This window comes from Gobio gobio (genome assembly GCF_949357685.1).
Source record: "Gobio gobio genome assembly, chromosome: 18".
NCBI classification, from domain to species: domain Eukaryota; kingdom Metazoa; phylum Chordata; class Actinopteri; order Cypriniformes; family Gobionidae; genus Gobio; species Gobio gobio.
The window spans coordinates 11,922,820-11,946,331 of NC_137111.1; the positions used below are offsets into that span (position 1 = coordinate 11,922,820).

The window sequence follows — 23,512 nt, forward strand, 5'->3', positions numbered from 1 at the left end:
ATTTTATCGTGAGATTTTTGCCTCACTTCTGACTGTTGCTGTACCCCTTCTAGCCACAACTCCTCTTCTCCGTTTTCAGTGTATTTCTGTGGCAGCGCCACATACTGGTCTGGCATGTATACTACATTGTTTTGAGTCAGTTTCAGTGGTTTTGTGTACGCAGATTTTTCTTTTTCTTTGTGTGGATATGGCCTAAGATGTGAGCAATTGCATTTTATGACCACATTGAGAGTAAAAATTACATCTCTAATTAATCAAGTACCAAGGACTACTAGTGATCTGGACCATTATTTTAAAGTGAAAAACATATTTTTTGCTTTAAAATAATGGTCCAGATCACTAGTAGTTCCTGCATTAGTGACTAGGTAACACTTGAGTAATTAGTGATCCGTTTTATGACTTTATTCAGACTAAAAAGGATGACTGATTACGTCTCAGACACAATAATTTTCTTTATAATTGGTCAGTTAGTTATTAGTTATTTAAGAGGCTAATCCCATGAAGTAATTATTGATTACCTAATAAGGAACTATCTCCTAAAGTTGATATTACTTACTGATTAGTTAAGCTTGTTTCTATATTAGTTAAAGAGCCCCTATTATGGATTTTTGAAAATGACCTTTCATGTAGTGTGTAACATAGTTCTAAGTGAATGAAAACATCCTTCAAACGTTTAAATCTGAAAGTGCAGCGTATATAGTCAATTAAAATAATAGTTTTTCAAACAGGTCGCAAGCTGTTTCGTTGTGATGTCACAATGAAACATTAGCATATTGCCCATCCACTTATTGTGCGCGCAGACACCAGGGAGAACTTGAACCACCTCAAACACTGCAGCGGATACTAGAGAGCATCATGTCGAGAAGACGCTGTGCTCTACAATGTGTTTGTGTTCCATATTGTGCAAGTATCTGGCTAACCAGCTAACTCACGTTATTACTGTCTTACTGAAATGCTACTGCTAATCAGCTGTGCTACTATTACCTGAAACTGAGTCTATTAATTCAGATTGTCTGTCATTCTTACTACTTTGAGTAAAGATAAAGGATGGAGCAAGATTTGTTTTGCAAACGTTAATGTTTACATCAGCTGGGCTAACGTATGCACTGTTATTGATACAGTTCCCACATGTGCACCGCAATACATTAGACACACACTAGTGTTAGACCGATATATCGGCCGGCCGATATATCGGGCCGATATTTGCGATTTTTACATGTATCGGCATCGGCCGATACAAGGCTGCTGCATTCGCCGATATTTTTTTCAAGAGATTAAGTTAAGTGCACCTTAGCATTAAATGACTAGGTTGTAAATAATTTTAAAAGTATACAAGTTTTAAGTATAGTACAGTCAGTGTGCACTTTATGATGATGCTTGCTTGTTGATACTGTGTGCAATAGTGTCATTATTTTATTTATGCTTAAATATTTATTTTCAGAATTTAGTTTCACCACTGAACTCTTTTTTTCTTGTTCTACCTCACCTGTTTTTACTATTTGTTAAATATAGTTTTTTTTAGTTCAATAAATGTTCCTTTTTTAAATTTTAAATTGTTATCATCATGATAATTGTGTCATTTTATGATGTAAATTGAGGGAGCAAAAGCAGTATCGGCTCCAAATATCGGCTCAAGAAAATCGGCAGCCCGTATTGGTCATTGGCTAAGGCTGATGAAAAAAAAATCTACATCGGCATCGGCATCGGCACTAAAAAAATCCATATCGGTCGATCCCTAACACACACACACAGGTTTGTTGATGGTCGCACACTTGTTAATGCTGATGTTGAGGAATTACAGTTGAAACATCTCACAATGTACATCAAACTTAGTAGCATCACTGAGAAACGTCCTGCTCAGGGTTCTGGTTGATTCTAGTTCTTCTTGTTTCATCATCGATTCGGACTCACGCTGGAATTTATATAAAATCAACGTCATCTTTACTGTCTATACCGTGTGTACAGTCGCTGAGCTTTAGGAAGCGAAAACGGAAATTAAAACCCAAAATTCTAGTGATGGCTGTGTGCTTGTTTCTCTGGCGCATAAGGTCTGTATAACAACAGCGCTTTGGACTTCCCACCTCTGATGCAACTGCAATAAAACGATAACTGATCAATCAAGAATTTATTGGATCGTTGTCTTGGGCAAATTTGGGCAAATCCAATGATTACTTCTTCCCCTGAAACACGGCCTTGTATTGTAAAAACCTGGGCACCCGAGTCCTAGTAGTTATGCAAAGCCAATAAGATTAGTGCTTGGCAAATTGAGAGAGTGCCTGACATTTTTGAGTGCAATATGCATCAGATTGTCAGTGAACTAAACTGTAAGTGTGATGTCTAATGGTTGAGACTACAAGAAACTCCTTGACTATTATATTATAAATGGATGTTGCAAAAGTAATGGAGGTCTTGATGAGACGATTTGAAGGGGGGATATCCTCATAGCCTTCAAAGGGCAGGGATAATTGCTGCTGTCATGGATGAGTGGTCCGAGAGGTTCACTCATGCCTGAGACTGTGTCAGTTCAACAAAATGATTTAGTTGCTCGCATTGACTGTCCTGTCACTACTTCCTGCTTAAACACTGGTGACACTACGTGTTTGAAATTCCATCTCTGGCTCTGCATATGCAGGCCTATTATTTTCTCTCTATTACTTTCTTCTCGTTCCTGAGGTGATGGACGTGACACCTTTTATCTATCACTCTGGGAGCTGTACAAATACACTGCAGAAGTCGAGAGTAAGATCTATGGGCTCGGCGCCTGCATTAACTTAAGATAAGAGCTTTGCAGACATTTGAGTCCTTGACCCCGCTCAACCTGTGCTACACCTCGCCTACATACTCCCTCACATCCACACGCTGTCCCCTGCTGCTTTCTGCCTCTTTGATGCGACATACCACCTGCATCTGTCTGTAATACTGAGCTTTTGCATTATTAATTTGTAATGTGTATAACTGGCTGTAATTGGATAGGGAACAGCTGCTATATGATGAGTAAAATGAAAGGTGTATTTGCTATGGTTGCAACGGTTCAAATTCTAGTCTGTATCAGTAAATACTTGGTGCATTGCAACAATTTGCAGCACTGCTATTGCAGATATTTATTTTTCCAAGAGCCCATTTTACTACACTGAAAAATACATGGCACTGTAAAATTACAGGCAATTTTTCTTCTGTTGTCTCCCTCTATAGAATGCTGCAGTGATGTCATATTTTTGTTGGCCAACCCCGAAGTAGCAAACACACAAAAAAAAAACAATAGAATGTTTCCATTCGCTTTTGAGTTGTTGCAGAAAATAACCTCTGTGACCAACAAAAGTTTATGATTTTCACACAGTTTGTTCATCGTGATAATCTTCACAACTGAACTGAATTTTTAATCCGAAAAACAATTATTGTGAGAAGCAAAAAGCTTGTAGACTATAAACAAATGGTTGCATAACTTCAGCGTCCCCACCATTAAGCTTCTGACAACTTTAAAAAACAATTTCCCTGAAAATGTTTGAGTTTATCACATATTTTGAAGCTTTACAGAAATAACTGAAACTCAGTGATCTGATGGTTTTTCATAACACTAGGAATCACGTCTTAGTCTTTTTCCCTGTACTTCTCCACTTTCTCTCCTTATTTTCTTACAAAAGTACTAATTAAAACAAAATGTATATTAAAAAAAGGTTACTATAGAAATGGCTTATGCTGTATTCAAGTGTTCCTGAGAAAACTAGTACCTCAAAAGTGAGGCTTTTGTTAGGGTGATCTGAACCGTGCCCGTGGCGTGTTTGACCCCCAAAGTCTGGTTCGGTGCTCCATACCGTGCCCGGGCGCAGTTCGTTTAGCCGGCCCTGGCCCGCTTGGAAGAGGTGGGCCAGAGGGTGGTTTGGTTGGGCTCGAGCGCGGTACGCATGTAGTGTGATCGCTAACCGCGCCGGAGCACGGAACAGCTGCACGCTACTGTCAACATTATGACGGCAAACACCAAACTATTACTTCTTTGGATACACTTTTCAATGAATTAAAGTATATTTAGGTTTATAACGGGTCTGGTTCTCACCTTATTGACGAACAGGGATTGTAGTTTGTAGCTGCAAATTCCTCCATCAAAATAATAAATAATAATAATAATGTATTATCCATCAAATCCTTCACATTGACGGCAGAAAGTCTGGAGTCTGGACTCCATCACAGCTTTCAATGGCCAAGGACTGGCCAGAGGCCTTTTGACTGACATGTAACGCAACCAATTACAGTTAGTTTTGTTCCGCGTCATGTTTAGGGGCGTGAAAATGTAACATCAATGTTGCTTCAATAACAGACTCTTTAAAACATGTCCAAGAGTTTTACATACCAGTCTATGTCGGGAACTTTACATGCTTTTGAAAATCCAGCATTAAGTTCCTGATAAGCGCTCATTGTCACAGTTGTATACACAATGGCTTTCTTCTTCCATGAGGGGGTTTGGCGTCACGGCATCTTTGTTTCCAGGCAGACCATTAAAAAATGCGACACACACGTCTCCCGGAAATCCTGTAGAATTCAATCAGATGACGACTTTCTAAATTTGTGTGCCATATACATTAGACGTTCAGCCAACGGTCTGTGGGTGTGATGTGTACTTTGATGGTCCCTTTTGAACATTCTGTTGACTATAAGTAACTTTGCAACTACATGTCAACTAACTGTCATTAGAGTATTAATAGACTGCTTGATATCTGCTAAGGTAAAAGACATTATACTGACTATAAGTATTTTTGCAACTACATGTCAACTTATCCTATCCCTAACTCTACCAGTCTACTAATACTCTACTAACACTCTAATGAGAGTTAGTAGACATGTAGGTGCAACATTACTGATAGTCAACAGAATGTGTTAAAGGGACCATCAAAAGAAAGTGAAACTGGCTTTTCTCAACATCGTGCATTCAAGTTAGATATCTGAATCTGAATATATATATATAGAACATTTCTACTGTATATATAGATTACTGTTAATATGATATTATGTTCGAACAGTGTTTCCGCAATATTTCAAATCGACACGCCCTTCCAACATCACAACTCAGCAATTGTGTATCATATAGAATTTCATGTTTCCCACAGCCTTACTTTTTCATTCATGTGCTTGTTTCTACTTGAATACATTATTTTATTATCATTTCTTGTTCTTGAATTTTTCAGAGACTGATATTCTATATTTCCTCCTTTCCTGCAGGAGGCGCTGTCCATTTCCTTTGGAAGTCACCAGACTGTCAGGAGAGCACACGGTCTGAGAACAGGTGCCAAGTCTGCTCTCTTCTGCCACCCCAGTGCCACTCTGACAGCCCAGGTGAGTGTTTCACACATTATGATTCATTCGCAGTCTGAGCTACTGTGCGACGCTTCAGAAATGTCCCAAATGCTCACCATAAGCCCTCTCAGTCTCTACATTTGTGATGTAACATCACATAAAAAAGAAAACTTGGAGGGTGCGTAACGAGTGCTCATGTGCCTCCCTTCTGAACCCCCTGCAGTTTTGTGGACTGCACATACTTGACTTCCCCATCAGGCTGCAAATCCATCTCAAGTGCACAATTTTGTGAATGTGTCCCCAGAGAGTGACACCTCCTGTTTCTTGCTCCAGGTTATTTATTTGCTCCAGCCAAAACGAAGCATTTAAAACTATAATTCTGTATTTTTGTTATATAGGCAAAAGTTAACTAAATTGTCCTTTTGAGGTAAAACTTTTTTCCCTGTGGAGGAGCAACTGGTTAGACGTTGACAGTGTAATTCTGTGGGTGGAGTTTACAGAGCTCAGCTCCATGTAAAGACTAGTTGCATCACCTTGCATCATAGTTCCATCACATCCTTTCCATTCATTTCCCTTTTTGATCTTCTCATGCAGTCGTTGTATATTTAAAACATGTATTTTCTTATCAATTTAAATAAATGTTCAAAATATACATTCATTATTATATCCAGTTTGTTTTTACAAACAAGAAGGACAGAAAAGAGCAAGTACAATTCTTACCTCTGGTAATAAACAGCATGTTATAGATGCAGTCCACAGACATGAAAGCATAACTGACCCCATTTACGTTCCTACTGTACTTTCCTGGTCTTATTATGCTTTCATCAAAATATAAAGGCCAAAGTACATACATTTTCTTTTTTTTTTACACAGCTGGACACATAGGACACTATCATACACCCGGCAAAATGTGACACCAGGCGTGACACAAGTGTTTTTTCTAGTTTCAGCCCGATGCAGTTATCATTTTCACGTCCAGCGCCACTTTGTTTAAATGGCAAATTCACTCGCGCTCATGCTGGTCTGAAAACGAGGTGTGTTCAGGCGCATTGTTGGCGCATTGCTATTTTGAGGCACTAAAATCGACTGCGCCACTGACGACAAAAACCTGGTCTAAAGTCAATAGCACAGTATTTTTTGTGTTATTTAAAGGGCACGTTAGTATTAGTAATATGCGCCCATAGCCGGGTGCACAACGCACGCGCACTCAGCTTATTACACACACAGGGATGCACAGCACACAAATATTTTTGAATATTAAAAATAAAAGGATTACTCTCTGGAGAAGCGTTTAGTCTTTCCGCTCGCAAATTCCACCATGTTAATAGAGAATCCGCCATGGTGCATGCGCAACTGGCTTTTAAAGGGAATTGGAGATGAGACCAAAACACACCCATGAATCATTAAAGCTACACTGTGTAACTTTTTTAGTTTATTCTTAGCTAAAAACACTTAGTTCTTTAAAAAATATATGTGCTCATTAATGTATATTTACTTCTTTTAAGTAATAAAGTATTCTTGTAAGTTTATAATATGCCATTGAAAATACATACGGGTAATGGGTTCGAATGCGGGTCAACATGTTGCCCCTCCATCTTGAAAGTACATTAGCCAAAGAGGGACATACCCGTAAATTCAAGCTTCGCCTTGCGCGTTTTAACACTCGATGGCTCCGTGTCGAATGTGGACGAGGTCGAACTGAAGCCATATTACTCTTGGACTAAATCGCCCACCCTAGGAGTTAAAACGAAATCGGAATTGAGAGGAAGAGAAACTAATATTCACTGGATGGTCATGTAAGGCCGCATGAATTCGCTCCAAGGATCGGTAGCGAACCGCGGTTAAGGCCGCACGCGTGTTCAGTGTTTCAGCTGGAAGAATGGATTTGATTATAATATTCTTTATCTGACTCCATTTATCATAGTTGTCGCATTTAGAAAAGAATGCCAACTGGTTGTTTGATCATTTATATTTGATAGTTAATCATACATTTAATCGTTCCGTTTTAACCCTTTGTTGCAATTATACCGTTCCACATTGGAGATAGTTAATAATTACAGATTCATACAGAAAGGATCAAAAATGTAACAATTTATTAACAATCAAGTAAATGTAAAATGTCAATTACATAATAGGCAGAAATCTCTTTTAAAAGGAAACACAAATTCTAATTATGGTTACACTTAAAATAGTTTCAAATAGATGTAAACATAAACCCTTAATTATACGCAGTAGGCCTCTGCCTAAAATGTTACCTGTGAGATAGAAAGAGAGAGAGAGAGAGAGAGAGAGAAAGAGAGAGAGCTAAAGAGCAGCTCTCTCTTTAGAGAAAGCAGAGAATCAAAAAGAGGGCCAGCTACAGTTGAAATCCTCTTTTATACTCTTCCCTGATGTCACCAAATTCAAATCTGATTCTTTTAAAACTGACCAATCAGACCAAACCGTAAGACATTTGAAAATAACCAATCAGACGAAACTTCCCCCATTGAATCAAAGGTGTAAAAACCTTTTTGCCATCCAGCCATTCTTTTGTTCTTCTAATTCCAACTGGTCCCTCTGATGGCGTTAAGGGGGAAGGGGTTGAGTCAATTTAAAATATCTTGATCACGACGATGGCTGCTAACAGCAAAGCAGATGATTTTGTTCTATTTCAAATATCTTTGATTATTTTCCACCTTACAGTCATATACCTTTTAACCGCTAGATGGGGGAAAATATCACACAGTGTAGCTTTAAGGGACCAGATAGAACCCTTTTGGACCATGCGCCTGGTGCGCTGATCGTTTTTTCCGTCGTTAAAACAACCAAAAGTGGATTCGCCACGCCCTAAGTGTACCTGCGCCATTGCGCTTCAGACCATCCACTTAGATCGTTAAGGCCTATTGCCTTTTCAAAGAATTCTCTATTTGATAGTGTGCGTGAACAGGGTTGCCAGGTCTGTGTAACTAAAGTAGCCCAATGGCCAGTCAAAAGTAGCCCAAAAATAGCCCAATGCGATTTTTCTCTATCGGGTGGCCGAATTTTCCACTGAATTTGTACGTATGGGGGATGTTGGAGCGGCAAAAACGTACATACGGGTGGGAATCAACCAGTGGATTTTTTTTTTTACCCATGGCAACAACTTAAAAGTAGCCTCAAGGCTCATGCGTGAGCTGTGGTTAGAAAAAGCCTAAAATATACTTTGGCTTTTACGCTTGCATTAGGATATGCATGTTTCGAAAGGCTGTGTGAGTGCATGTAGTGCATGTAGTGAGTGAATACTGTGCTGATGACAAAATTTAAATAATGCGCACTGCACCCATACCCTAGCGTTCATGTAAAAAACAAATAACACTGACTTGCTCCACCCCTGAAATGACTTTCCTCGTTGGACATCATCAGGCCCTTTTTTCACATTCCGGTCAATTCCTGATCAATTCCCTTCAAACATTTGTAAAATTCAGTGCACGGTGCCCGCTGACTCATGTTGACTTTGTTAATAAAAAACTGTAATATTCATTTAAAGGTTTGAGTGTTTATCTCTAATGAATTATGATTCCGTCTCCAAGAGGCTTTTTATTTTGTCTTGAAGGGCAATCACAGCATAATCGAATTGATGTCTCCTGAAGTAGCATTCTTTAGCATGATCATTTCATCCTGGTTTTTACTCATTGTAATTCCCTTTGACAGGAGATCAATTTAGCTAAATCTGCCCGGAGAAACATTAGGATTGGCTTTTTCTTCTAGTTTGGTTTGCAAATCCAGTGAGCCATACACATCCCTGTAAGGGAAAGTGTTCACATATTTCTAATAGGGATGCATATCTTCTTCCTGCCAGTGTCTGTGACATGAAAAATGTATGATCGGAGGAGGATATTTGTTGTGCGAGTGCTCGCTGTAATTCTTGCTGGTACATTAGTATCTCTCTCTCTCTCTCTCTCTCTCTCTCTCTCTCTCTCTCTCTCTCTCTCTCTCTCTCTCTCTCTCTCTCTCTCTCTCTCTCTCTCTCTCTCTCTCTCTCTCTCTCTCTCTCTCTCTCTCTCTCTCTCTCTCTCTCTCTCTCTCTCTCTCTGTGTGTGTGTGTGTTTTGATTATTGTAATGAAAAAAAAGTGTGACCTTTTAGAAAAGTACCATTTTCAAAGTGTTGAGTGTGAAATGGAGGCGTTCTCTTTCCTACCCGTGGGATTTGATGAAGGAATAGATTATAGCGGATTATCAACCTCTTTAGGATAGTAGAGAGAGACAGCCAAGACGTTCTCTCTCTCCTTTCACCTTTTTATCTCAAGCCATGTCCTCACTGCTGCTGTGTGTGTTTTTATAAAAAGAAAAAAGTATTAGGTCCAGTGACATCGCAGGTGTAAACCTCTTTAAAGTCAGTTGAACCCATTTTAGTATGGGGGTATTTCCAAGTGAAACAGGATATCAGAGACTGTAAGGCTCGGGGAACGATATACTCACGGCAAAGTTATTTTTCGTCCTTCCCTTTGCAGGGCTCCAGACTAACATTTGAGAGCAGTGGCACCAGCACCACTAAGTTCTACAGATGGTGGCGCCAGCACCTGATTTGGAAGTTGAACTTGAAGTTCATTAAATAATAAAATTACTATTGTTTTGCATTGTTTTGTTAATAAGTGCAGTTGCTAATATTATTACATGTTTGTTTAATGGAAATTTAAGAGTGAAGCACTGAGCTTGAATTGATATGCAGATAAAATTTGCTTTTATTAACAACGGTAATGTGCAAAAACATAATTTTATAGGGAAAAATGTTATATTATACTATTAAATGTACCATTGTTATTCTATAGTGCCACACTGAACTGACCGACAGCTTCAGTGATAATAAAAGGAGCACTCTTTACTTGTCTTCTGTGTAATTCAGTCACATGAGACTTTATGACTTTCTACTTTTTTCCATATATTAGGTAAGGGGAGTGAAAATGGCTAATAAGTCAAACTGTGCTCCCCTGCCGCCAACTACTGGTTATAGTGGTAATTTCATGTCTTTTTTTAAATAAAAGTGCTTGTTTGCCACAAAGTTTTCCTTCACCTTTTAAACTTTTAGATTTTCAAATCATCACATTAAAAATGAATAACATTAACATTGGATAATATTCCATGGAGCAAAATGCGACCATTTGTTCACAGTGTGGAGACCTGCTTTTGAGATAAAAAGAAGTCCGAAATACACGTGCAGCGATATACTGTTAGCGAACATCCTGACGCCGCCCACGCTGCTGAGAGTGATGTTTAGATGAATATGTAAATATGTGCGGTGCGCTTTCCTCTCAATAACAAAATGAACATACAATAAAAATGGCAGCCGTGAGAAAACAGTTAAGACAGCAGTTAAGAAAGCATCTGATCATAGCGATGTTGAAGCTCTGCAATTTGACTCTCCTGTAAAGTCACGTAACGTTTATTTACGTATATACCAACTTTTCTGGAAAGTTCGTTTTGGCAAGCTGTTTTGAACTTCTGAAACGAACACAAAACAAACTTCGTTTGGCCTGATTTTGTTTGAAATTACATCACACCAGTTTGTTCTTCGCTTGGGCCTTAAACCGAGATGGTCCACCCCTGCATATGGAAGAAATCATAAAGTTCTGTTGTTGTTGTTACTCATAAATTGACTGGAGTTGCTAGATATTGACAATTATAAAGGACTTTTCATCTTTGTAATGTGACCGATGACACGCATCCGATATTCAATCAGATGGAATATAACATATTCAGAATGTTCCGATCTAATCTGACCTGTAATGTTGCCTGAATCATAATCATACACTGTTCGTTTGTTGGCCACAGGAGAACTGGCACCCCGACTGAGCCTGGTTTCTCCCAAAGTTTTTTTTCTCCATTCTGTAACCTGATGGAGTTTTGGTTCCTTGCTACCGTCGCCTCTGTCGGCTTTGGCTTTTGGCTTGCTTAGTTGGGGACACTAAATATTCAACTATATTACTGATCTGCCTGTATTGACACCACATAAGAATTGAACTGAGCTGGACGATGACATCACTGTTTTCTCCAGAGCGGCTGTACAGCCGAATCAAATTTTGACAAAATCAGTCACAAATTTGATGGATGTGAAATGCACTTGCAAAGAAATGGATAAATACATAATCAAAAATTAACCATTTTAACATTATTAAAAATGCATACTTGGTGACTGATGCAAACGTAGTCATAGAATATACTTGTTTGATCACACAGTTCACAGTTTGAACATTCTTTGAAGTTATTTTCAAGATCTTAAAAGATATCCATTGTCACTTTTATCGTCTATTAAAGTCAGGCACGAACTCAAATGAAACCATTTTAATGACATACAAAACATGAGCTGTCAGCCGTGACGTTGCAGAAATGGAAACCATCCCCAAAATAGAATCACCTGTCGCTCATTGTGTATTGCTGTTGCTTTTGGTTAGGACAAAAACTCTGATTATCATAGAAAATATACATTTTATTGTGTGATGCATCCAGTTGCGACACAGTGTAAAATATACTTGAGGGAATATTGTAAATTTAGATTATATTTAGATTTGATTGGATGGTAAAGGGGTGAAACATGTTAGGCTATGATATGATTGGTTTGTTTGTTTCTCCGCCCACATGGCATCAGTTACATCACCAGAAAAGTTTAAACCAATCGCATGGTTGTAGCTTAACCAATGACACGAGACTGAGGTTTCTTTTTTGTAGCAATGCAATAGAAGAACCATTTTGGCTTCCCCAAAGAACCTTTCTGTTTATTATTAGTGTGAAGAATATTTGAAACCAAGTTTTTGCGCATTGTAAAGGTTCCATAAATGTTAAAGGTTTACATTCCAAAACATTCCTTTTTAAGAGTAGGCCTATATCTAACCAATAGCAGATGGAGGAAACCTTTTTGCAAATACTTTGCATATGGTTTTGCATGGTAATTACGCATGACACATTTACTTTAACTTGCTCCAAAAGATTTCCTTTACATTGTTGTTCCGAGAGTAGTTGACTTAAAAGAGTGACGGTATAAGTACAAGCACTCGAGTGCCCCTGCTGCAATACTGAGAATGCAACACGTTTGTGCTCGGATGTTTCAGAACAACGATGCGTGAAATAGAGTTTGCATGGCTAGAGGGTTTGCGTTTATATAGTAGATGATAGGCTCAGGAGTTTGTACAAAAGCTGTGGTGGAGTTATTTTTCCAGTCTGTAATATCATGCAAAAATAATTTAATGAGCTTGTATAAATGTATAAACTAACTTGGTTGTTCCACAGTGTATTTCCCTATTAAACAATATAAAAAAATTAGGCAATATTTTGGGAAATGTTATGTTCCGGTACATTGTATAATCTAATTAAAAAATATCTTCAAGGGTGCATGTCTTGCTCTGTGTCTCTGTCTGTCTCTCCCTGTCTCTCTGTCTGTCTCTCTCTCTCTGCCTCTCTCTCACGCTCTCTCTTTCTCTTCCTGCATTGCTGTATTGAGGGTCAGACACTGCATCGATTGCCCCGAGCTGCAGCTCTCTTCCTCCCCTGACAGGTTATCTCTCAGAGAGAGAGAGAGAGCTGTGCTCAGCATTATTCTCATATGGACGTGATTTATCTCTCTTTCTCACACACACACATGCACACACACAAACAGATCGGGAATTACCCAAACAAACAACATGTCATTTTGAGAGAGATGCCGGATTGGTTAACCAACACAGCCGGAAAAGATGGAGGAATAGCCGGTGTGCTGCATTAAGAAAACTGACCTCTTGCTAAGCCCCGCCTTAAAGGGATAGTTCACCCAAAAATGATCATTCTGTCATTTACTCACTCTCAAGTTGTTTCGAACCGTTATGAATGTCTTTATTCTGCTGAATACAAAAAGATGTTTGGTTACCGACATACTTCAAAATATCTTGTCTCAGAGTTCATACAGGTTTGGAACAGTTGAGGGTGAGTAAATGATTGAATTTTTGGGTGAACTAACCCTTTAATGGCACTGACCACTCAAAGCCTTAGCCACTGTTGCAGTCTGCCATTTTCTTGCTGTTACTCTTTTCTAATTTATGTTCATTTTACTGAATTTATGCTTGCACTCTAAAAAACTCAATTTGGGTCATTCAGACAATGTTAAATGGTTTATTTTTTTTAAAGGGCACCTATCATGGAATTTAAAATCAATTTACCTTTCATGTAGTGTGTAACATAGATCTAAGTGAACAAAAACACCCTGCAAAGTTTTAAATATGACAGTGCACCGTATATATATATATATAGTTATTTTCTTTCAAAAGTAAGAGTCGACTCTGAGTCATTTTTAAGAATCGTTAGAAGACCGAAGCTTTTTCTCTGACTAGATGACGTCAACTTGTCAAGTTATTTGAATACGATACGCCCACTTATTGCGCTTCAAGACGCCAGTGAAAACTAGAAAACATCATGGCGACGAGACGCTGTGTTCTGTAGTGCGACTCAAAACCAAACTTTTTTCATCTGCCCAAGGATGAGCATTTGAAGACTAAGTGGCTTGAAAACAAACCATACATCGTCGCCATTGTGTGTTTATTAGTCTTCAAATGTCTCTATTTGCATGTTTCGCGATCTCGGGAAGCTTTTATTATGGACTTCTATTATGGCACATGGTATCTTCTTCGTCTGTCTGTACCATATATGGACTACATGTGCACAGAGTGCCATCCGGCTGCCAGTATGAATTGAAAACAACACATAAGAGACTCAATCGCTCATGATTAGGCTATATCTGCGCATTTTGAGGAAGTATTGAATAAAAAAAATACTCCTCTGTTTAGAAATTTGACACAGACATATGAGAATCTATCAATATGTCTCCTCATCTGTACACTTTTGAACTAAAAGCCCTGAGGGATGTTGATTTGTCGCGAGTCTTCGTGAGGAGAATAGAGGAGTTTTTTATGAATGAGATCAGCTGAGGCTCATATTACAATCAAACGGTACCGACGCGGTTTTCATATTCATAACTCCTGACACATATTAACAAATTACTGTCATTATAAGAATTTGATGGGCGTTCCGTTTCCGAAAATATCTGCCCAGACTATACCAATCACAACTGACTGGGTCATCTGACCAATCACCGCAGATTAGCGTCACGTAAAGGCGGAGTTTTGAAAAGTGAATCACTAAAGGAATCATTTGAGAATCGCTGTCAAAACAGGTAAAAATAAATGCATATTATAAGAAAACTAAAGTCTTTTTTGTCATTGCATGCATGCAAAACTGTTGTTGGGGACTTCTAAAACAATATTTGGAACATTTTAAATGCCATAATAGGTGAGGTGCTCTTTAACTCAACTGAAAACTCACTATATAAGTCACTATACTGCTTTGTTAAAATGTTTAAATTAACCCAAAATGGGTTGTAAATTAAAATCACTAGCACATGAGGAATGACTACAGTTGGCAAAAGTAATAATCAAAACATTAAGAACACTAGAAATGGACAAAAATATAAGCAAAAGAAAAAAAAGAAAAAAAGAAAACCCTACTTGCCAGTGTTTGCTGGAATTACTTGGCATGCTGAGTAAAAGCTATTTCTATTGGACCTTTAGCCACCTGAGTAGAAACTCCCCATCCATCAGACCTGGGCTGTGTTTCCCAAAGGCATCGTAAGCCTAAGTAGATTGTAGAACCATTGGCACCTACTGTATGGTCTCTACGATCAACTTTGCACGGGGCTGCGTTTCTCAAAAGCATTGTGAGCTGTGTCCACTGTGACAGATATGTGCAAGAAATCAGCCTTTTATACAAGGTTCAGAGTTCATACACAGTGTCACAAATTTAGTGACTATACATGTCATGATTCAGTTTTTCCTAAGAGTTTTTGAAATCTGGACAATTTTAGTTCCATAATATAAAATCTGTGGACATGCATATGACTGTAGTCGAAGCGCCGTCCATTAATTTCTCTCTGATTCAATGCATTCAAACTTTCCATTCTGCTTTTGTTCTTTTTTTTTCTGTCTTCGGGGAAGCCGTATCAGAAATGTGCAGCTGCACACACTTGCGGCTTAGAGGGACCATTGCTCTCTTCAGCCATATCTGCAATGGTCTTCCACAATTTTCTCCATGGCAGAAGCCTGTTTTCTACACTCGATTGTTATCGCTCTTATACGTGCAGCCAGACACTCTGCCTAACAAGAGAACAGCAACTCTCGCTTGGACTGAATTATCCTCTCAGAAGTGTGTGCCGTGAGCAAACATGCTGCAGCACTGAGTCCAGAGAGTCGTCCTATCAGAAACACCACTTAATAGATCCCGTTATGTGCCACCCGCTGATAGACTTGCTCACAGTATCTCTACTGATTGTATCAGAGTCATTTGCTATTTGTCTGGTTCCCAATCTTTTTGAAAAATTGTGTATTATTTGGGAGGTGATTCCCAGATCAGCTCTAGAGATGAAGATAAAATGCATACCGGAAGTCTGCTAAGTGCATAAATGTAAATAGTTTATGTTGATGTGTCCTGATTTTAATCCCAGACACGCCTGTGTTGTCCTCGCACAACTTTCGTGATCGAATTATCGAATGTAATTTTAGTGTCCTCTGAAAAATCTAATCCCATTCGGATGGGAATTGTGGTATATTGCTTTTTCTAATTTATTCGTACCTCCAAACTGCACACTAATTAAAGCTAAAGTTCCTGTGCTCCTTTTGTTATGGATTAGACCTTTTGAAAATACTAGTCATTCAGAATTTAACACCGTAAAATGTTTCATCAACTGAATGATTGATATCAAGGTGCACCACAGTACAACATGTTTAGGGCCCTATGAAATGCACTAGATTTTTAAAAAACAAAAAGCATGTCTTATTGGATTCATAAAACTTAAATAATTGAATAATTTATTAACATTTTAACAACAATACTGCCCTATTTTTTTTTTTTCCAGAAATTCTGTGTTCTGTGTGTCTGATCTAAATTTTCTGGATTCGGTTGCATTATCAAAAATGGTGGTAATCAAATTGAATTGGAAACATTTATTTTTTTGGTAAGCAAAGTGCCAAGAGGGTTACAGTTTAAATTAAAACTAGTGCTGGGCAAGCGTTTAATCGCGATGTAATCCGAAATAAAGGTTTGTGTTAACATTATATATGTGTGTGTACTGTGTATTATTATTAAATAAATATATACATGAATAAGTGCGTACTCAAATATACATTAGAAATATTTGCATGTGTATATATATTTATATAATTTATCTTCTATATAAATATAAATATTTGATATATATACTTTCTGTTTTCTTTTTTCTTAAATATAAACATACATGTGTGTGTATTTATACTGTATATACATAATAATTAAACACAGTACACACACATATATTATGTAAACACAAACTTTTATTTTGGATGTGACTAATCACGATTAATCAATTGCCCAGAACTAATTTAAACGGACAAATCAAATGTGTTATTTTCCTTAAAAATAATGAGGATAGTTTTATCAAATGAAATGGTGGTGAAGTGACTGTCAGAACAGCTCTGGAGATGAAATTCATGTATTCATATCTTCATATAGCGAGACGGTAGATGCTGAAAATGCTGAAATGTGTAGAACATGCAGATTTCATAGTAAATGGCCTTTTTGCATTTTAATATTCACAGCCACTAGTCCATATCGCAATTTGGTCAAATGTACAACCCAAATTTCATGACATTCTTAGCCTGGCTCCGCCCTCCTACATACTTCTGCTCAATTTTAATTTTCCTTCAGTACTCCGTCTGGGATCGTGGTATATTCTCTTGTTTTCTCCGGTCAAATTTTAACCAGTCCAATCAGCGAACAGAGGGAGTGGCTGAGAACGATGACGTTGATGTTGTTCGCTAGTTTGAGATGACATACGTCACGACTAAATGTTAGCGATTGGTTATGACAGATCCAGAGTGGCTCTGGGCAGATCCAATAGTTTTCAACTTCAACAGAGTACCCGCCTTCAAGGAAGTTACCGCTTGTCAATGGAGAGTGGCCAGACTCTCTGTACAAATGAAATGTATGAGAGTCTGGTAGGACCAGGTTATGATGTTCTACGTTATACAGTAAATTCCACTTTTATGACTAGATTTCACGATTCTATCTGCGTTTTCTGCATCACAGAAAATCTAGGGCCCTTTATATTAAAATTGACTGTTTTTTTTTGTAGTGTGAACTTCTCCCTTTTCTTGTTTCATAGTTGTTAGCAGAGCCCAGAAGTTGAAAAGCTGCAGTTTAAGTTGAAGCCCTATTTTAGAAACACTGCTGTTCCGTTGGTCCTCCAGATAGCAGAGTCAGAGACACGTTTTTTTTTCCGGCCTGACAGCCTGCTCAGTCGTACCGTCTAACCCTTCCTGTCTTACAGAACAGCATTCTGTAGAACTGAGAAAATCAAGTTACCACAGCAGAGCGAAATGAGAACACAGACAATTCAGTGCCTTGTGGTATTTTCTGCATCTGCTTCAATTAGATTAGTCTGAGACATGTCACATGGAGAAAGTGTTGTTTAAAGGTGCCCTGAATTCCTCGGAGATGTAATGCTTAAATAATGTGTGATACACTAGAGGAGGACGTTTGGAGTGTGGGAGTGTGTAAAGAGATGCATCACATTCTGTCTGTCACTGTATCATACTGTACAGTAGGATTGGGCATCAAGGACTTGTTTAATCTCTTTAAAAATATTGGAAGCGAGTGATTTTCATGACATTTGGTTCTGTTAATGTTTTCTTCAACATATGCATTCTTCGTTTGCATGCTGGAACACCGTACTAAAATACTCTGGCAGGGTTTCCTGCTAGCAGTGTTAAATTTACGAGCGAATGACTGTGTATTTTGATTTGTTTTTTCTCAACGAATGAAGCCCAAGCAGTGTAGTATAATTTCAAAACAACTGACTCTTATCAGGGCTCGTCAGCATTTCACTCATGTTTGCGACTTATATAGATGTGTGAACTATACGTATTTAGGAGCACAAGTGCAAATAAAATGTCTTAAATATATTAAATGGTATAACAATCGTCTTCATTATCATTTTAAGAGGTCTTTAATTTGTGAATGGAAAACAGCATAATGTGATTATTAAACTTCAAACATAAGCTTCAGCTTCAGTAGCTGTGTTACTTTCTGTTTCTGAACAGTATTTAAATGTTTCAAACAGCCATTTTGATTTATGTATTCACTATTGGGTTCATCATCTCACCACCAAATGCTTAATACTTAAAGACTTACAGGTATTTATTTTCAAACTTAGACATTTTTAAATTTGAATCTAGACTAAAAAATGGCCTATATATAAATTTATTTAAAAAAAAAATCAGATTCTTTACTGTTCGGTAACTAGTAGGGCTGGGCAAAAAAATCTATTTTTCGATTAATCGTTTTTTAAAAATGTGGTCAGTTCAAAATCGATTCTCAAGGCCAAGAATCGTTTTTTTCCCCCGAGGGTTTCCAGTCGATCCTGGCCGGTATCGCATAAATGCTTGTCGTTAAGATAAAATCGATGGCAATCGCATCTAAGGAAGGCACGCAAATAACAGAGATAGTGACGAAATATAATGCATCATCCGGGGCATGAATCAAAGCTCAGACGCCCCTGGAGGAAAAAGCCTCCATAAAAACGGACAGTCGGAATGACGGTCGGCTAAATCACACGAAATTCTTGTCCTTTACTGAAAATTGCTGAAAATCATCCAATATCCTTTTTATGTTTTAGAATAAGTGTATCAAAATATCCATAAAAACAAACTTGTATTGTATTTAACATAATTGTGTGCATTTGAAATATAGAGATGGGTTCTGTTTTAATGTAGGCCTACCCAAGTATACCTAAAATAAAAAGAGTTTAATATACAGGTTTGTGGCTCTTAATTTCTTTTTAATAACCCACTTGTAAACTTGTTCACTGTTCTTTTTTATAAATATAGTAGGCTATTTGAATTCAATCTATATTCATCGAGTTGAATCGAAATTGAATCGAGAATCGAAAATCGAATCGATTTGAGAGCTTGCGAATCGAAATCGAATCGAATCGGAACATCTGAATCGATACCCAGCCCTAGTAACTAGCCAGGTTTCAATCCAAGGATGTTTTTGCGAAAAAAGGTTTAGCCCATCAAAATGTTTACCGATATAGCGGATGGAAATGGCAATTATCGATCATTTTGTGCAAATGTCGACACAATATTTTTTCCGTTTCGCTTCCATGCTGATGCTTCAAATGTCATGAAAAAGTAGTTTGGAAACACTATAAATGTTGCGTCACATGACATAATTAGCCCATTGCCTACAGCGTCTGCTTTCGTGGCGTTGCTCCCGTTAAAGCACGGTTTCGCTGTACTTCAAAGGCCAATAAATCTATTATATTCATATTATTAAATTGTGTAAATTCTTATTGGAAAGAAATAAGACGTTACCTCTCAAAACTCATTCATCCTTATTTTTTTAATTTAGTCTCTTTTTTACAATCTAATAAAAGTTAATTAGAAAAATAGCTAACTGCACCCATTTCTGAATATTGCTTGATCAAGTATTGATTTAAATAGTCTTTATAACAAAGTACAAAACAAAACAAAAAAACATGACAGTTGTTAATAAAAATAATTTATGTATACAGCCTACAATTTTACTTCAGTAGCTCAATAAATAAAATGAAAGCCATAAAAATCCAGATTTCATGGGCAGAATCAGGCTATTTGACAAATGAAAATCACTCTTTGGGAAAGAAGTAAGCGTCAAGCCTTGCTTATGAACCTGTTCGTTTGAATGAATTTGTCTCGAATCTCAAATCAATCTAAAGCTCCTGTTTGATGGCTCACACTGATTGAATCAGTTGGAGCGGTTAGTGATTTACCATCTGACTCCGTCACTGAAACACAGGTCATTAGTTTTGACCATATCCAACTCGAGATGAACCAAGACCTGCTACTGTATTGAAATCAGCATTAAATGAAGATTCTCTGTTTTTTTAAATGCACTTTATCTATCTTATTGTGAACGATTCATCCATGATTTGTTTTTTTTAAACCTTTAATTTATAATCAAAATGTCATATCTCAATGACATACAATTCTCTGGTGACATTTGCCAGACCTTTCCAATCATTTAGTCCTCTTAAAACCCTGTCCTTTCTTACAATCAATTGCATTCAGATCTCCCTCCATCCAATCAACAATTGGTGTATAGAACCAGGTATAATAACACCAAATTTGACACACACCAAGTCAAAATCAAATATCTATAGGAAAAAAATATATTCAACTTTTTTCCCCATGATACCACAATTGTTTGATTAACATAAATGAAAAAGACAGCCTATGTATTAGGACCTACTGTACCGTACAGATCTAACGTAATGGTAATGTCACACATCAGATGTTTTCCCCCAGTAGTTAAAGGGTTAGTTCACCCAAAAATGAAAATTCTGTCATTAATTACTCACCCTTATGCCGTTCGAGACCCGTAAGACCTCCGTTCATATTCGGAACACAAATGAAGATATTTTTGTTGAAAGCCGATGGCTTCAGATAGGCCTCCATTGGCATTCAGTACACTTATACTCCCAAGACCGATAAAAGGCACTTAAAATGTCGTTACAAAGTCCATCTCACCACAGTGACTCTACAATAATCTTACGATGCGACGACAATAGTTTTTGTGCGCAAAAAAAAATCAAAATAACACCTTTATCCAGCTTGTTATTGTCTTCCGCGTGTGCCTCCACGACGCATGCGCGAGAATATGACGTAGCGCCGGGGTTCGGGAATCCATGAAATACACACTCTAACCCCATTTTGAGCACTACGCCGAGACCTAAAGCACGATCAATGTAGAATCCAACAGCTGAGATACGCGCGTCTTCCTCTGATTGTAAACAAATCACTTCTGGGTCATCTGTCCGAACGCCGGATCTGCGTCATATTCTCGCGCATGAGTCGTGGAGGCACACACGGAAGGCAGTAACAAGTTGGAAAAAGGTGTTATTTAGATTTTTTTTGCGCACAAAAACTATTGTCGTCGCATCGTAAGATTATTGTAGAGTCACTGTGGTGAGATGGACTTTGTAACGACATTTTAAGTGCCTTTTATCCGTCTTGGGAGTATAAGTGTACTGAATGCCAATGGAGGCCTATCTGAAGCCTTTCTCAGCCATCAGCTTTCAACAAAAATATCTTCATTTGTGTTCCGAATATGAACGGAGGTCTTACGGGTCTCGAACGACGTGAGGGTGAGTAATTAATGACAGAATTTTCATTTTTGGGTGAACTAACCCTTTAACCAAATGTTCACAGAAGACATGATAATGATAGATAATAGAGACGGTGGTCTAGTCTAGTGGGTTAAACAACTGAAATGATACGCAGAAGGTTGCTGGTTCCAAATAGCAATTAAACAACTAAAAGGAGTACCTTTCCTTTGTCCCTGAAAATGATTTTACACATGCTTGCTGACAGATCCGACGTGTGATCCCAGCATTCGCCACCACCAGTGTGTCCTTGAGCAAGGCACTTTACTCCATGTTGCTCCAGGGGGATTGACCCTGTAAGTCACTTTGGATAAAAGCATCTGCCAAATGCATAAATGTAAATGTAGATAATGTTTGCGTGAATACTCGTCAAAACAGAAATGTTGAAATACTGTAATTCAGTGTATATGTGTATATCGGGATTGCGCGCTGTCTGAGGTGTCTTGGAGTGCACATGTCGGATCTGTCAGTCAGCGTGGTGAGTAAAATCGTTTTCATGGACAAATTGAAGGTACTCCTCTCCGGACATTTACAAATAAAGATACTTTTAGATGTTTAATTGCTATTTGGAGCATTGGGATTGCTAGACGAGGGCTTAATGAAGTCATTTTTGTGAAAACCTCAAAATCGTAATTTTTCATTTGTTTTGCCTGTAGCTCGAAATTATCCAGAAATTACTCCTTTTGCCAGCACGGGTAACATATTGAAAATCATTTGTGTTGTATAGTAAATGGGGATGGGGAGAGTTGACGGGTAAATTATACATGGATTCAATTATATAGTTACGATTTCCCTATTGTATATCCAAATGAAGGAACAATCAAACGAAGCAAGCTGTTGTAGCTTGTGTCCTCAATAGAATATTACAAATCAGCAGTATCTGGCAAACCTTTATGCACTGATCTGTTGCCAGGCAGAACACCTGGTTTTTGAATTATTGTTTTCCTCTTTTTTTATTCAAATGGCCACTTTGTTATATATAATTTAATTTAAAAGATACTGTCTAAACACAGTTGCTGAAATCAGAAAATGACTGTGGTACAGTTCCTCAGGGATCAGCCCATGATGCAACGTAACCGCAACAAACTGCACCAGCGTCAAGCCCAGTCAGTGTGAGCGTAAGTTTTTATAATGTTATGGCAACTGAGTGTGTGTTCAGTGTGTATCCTAGCTGCCAGACCTCCCTGAGCCTAGAGTGACAATCCCCTTTTTCAAGGGGCAGGAGGTCTGGCGCACATATCTGGCTCATTTCTGGTTGCCTGCAGTCTTTCTTTGCCTGGGATAATGGTGTCCAATTTACTAACAAATCATTCTGTTGAACCAGCTTGCTTAATGATTTGGTATAGAGTTGTGAATCATTCCACTGTAACACATCATAACCAGGAGCGACACTAAAAAACTACACGTTTATTATCCTAACCAACCACGATAAGCGACAAGGCACGTTGTTGGTAGCTTGGTTTCAGCTTTTAAGCATGTGATTCATTGTTTTCTGATTATAAAGGCATCTTTTGTAGTAGAAAGATACATTTTTTAAATTTGTGTTTAATTTTTGACTGTTGACTGGTCGCCCCCCCCCCCCCCCCCACCCCCACCCATAATGGATGGTTATGGAATCAGAATGAGAATCGCTGATGAGTTTAAATTAAAGTACTTGATCCCTGTTTAATGTGTGAGAGAACTACTGTATAATTTCATTCAGCAATATCGCCCTGGTGTCAGAAAGTTTGATTACTTTTTTTTTTGATGGAAAAACACTTTCTAAAGGGTAGGTCTAAATTGATGCTTTCTCCGAGAGGTAAGGTGTTTTTGTGGCGGTGAAGGCAAACCGTGTATTTTAGGCTCTGTTTGTGATACTGAAGCTGCCTGGAGATTTTCTTTCTCCCTGTGGGAAACTGGAAGATAATGTTTTTTGGCCCCATGTGATCTGAAAACCCATCAGAGCCCACAGGTTGATGCGCGCACACGCGTTCAACAGCACGCACACACAAACATTAGACTTAACTGTGCCTGCC

General features: G+C 38.1%; 1 protein-coding gene across 1 annotated transcript in view; it reads left to right on the forward strand.

Moving 5' to 3' along the window:
• The window catches only part of mcu (mitochondrial calcium uniporter), a 134,754-nt gene that overhangs the window by 54,739 nt on the left and 56,503 nt on the right, over nucleotides 1-23,512 (forward strand). The window contains exon 3 of the mRNA XM_079843148.1: nucleotides 5,212-5,325. Within this exon, the coding sequence (XP_079699274.1) occupies nucleotides 5,212-5,325 (114 nt within the window). The remainder of the gene's footprint in view (nucleotides 1-5,211; nucleotides 5,326-23,512) is intronic.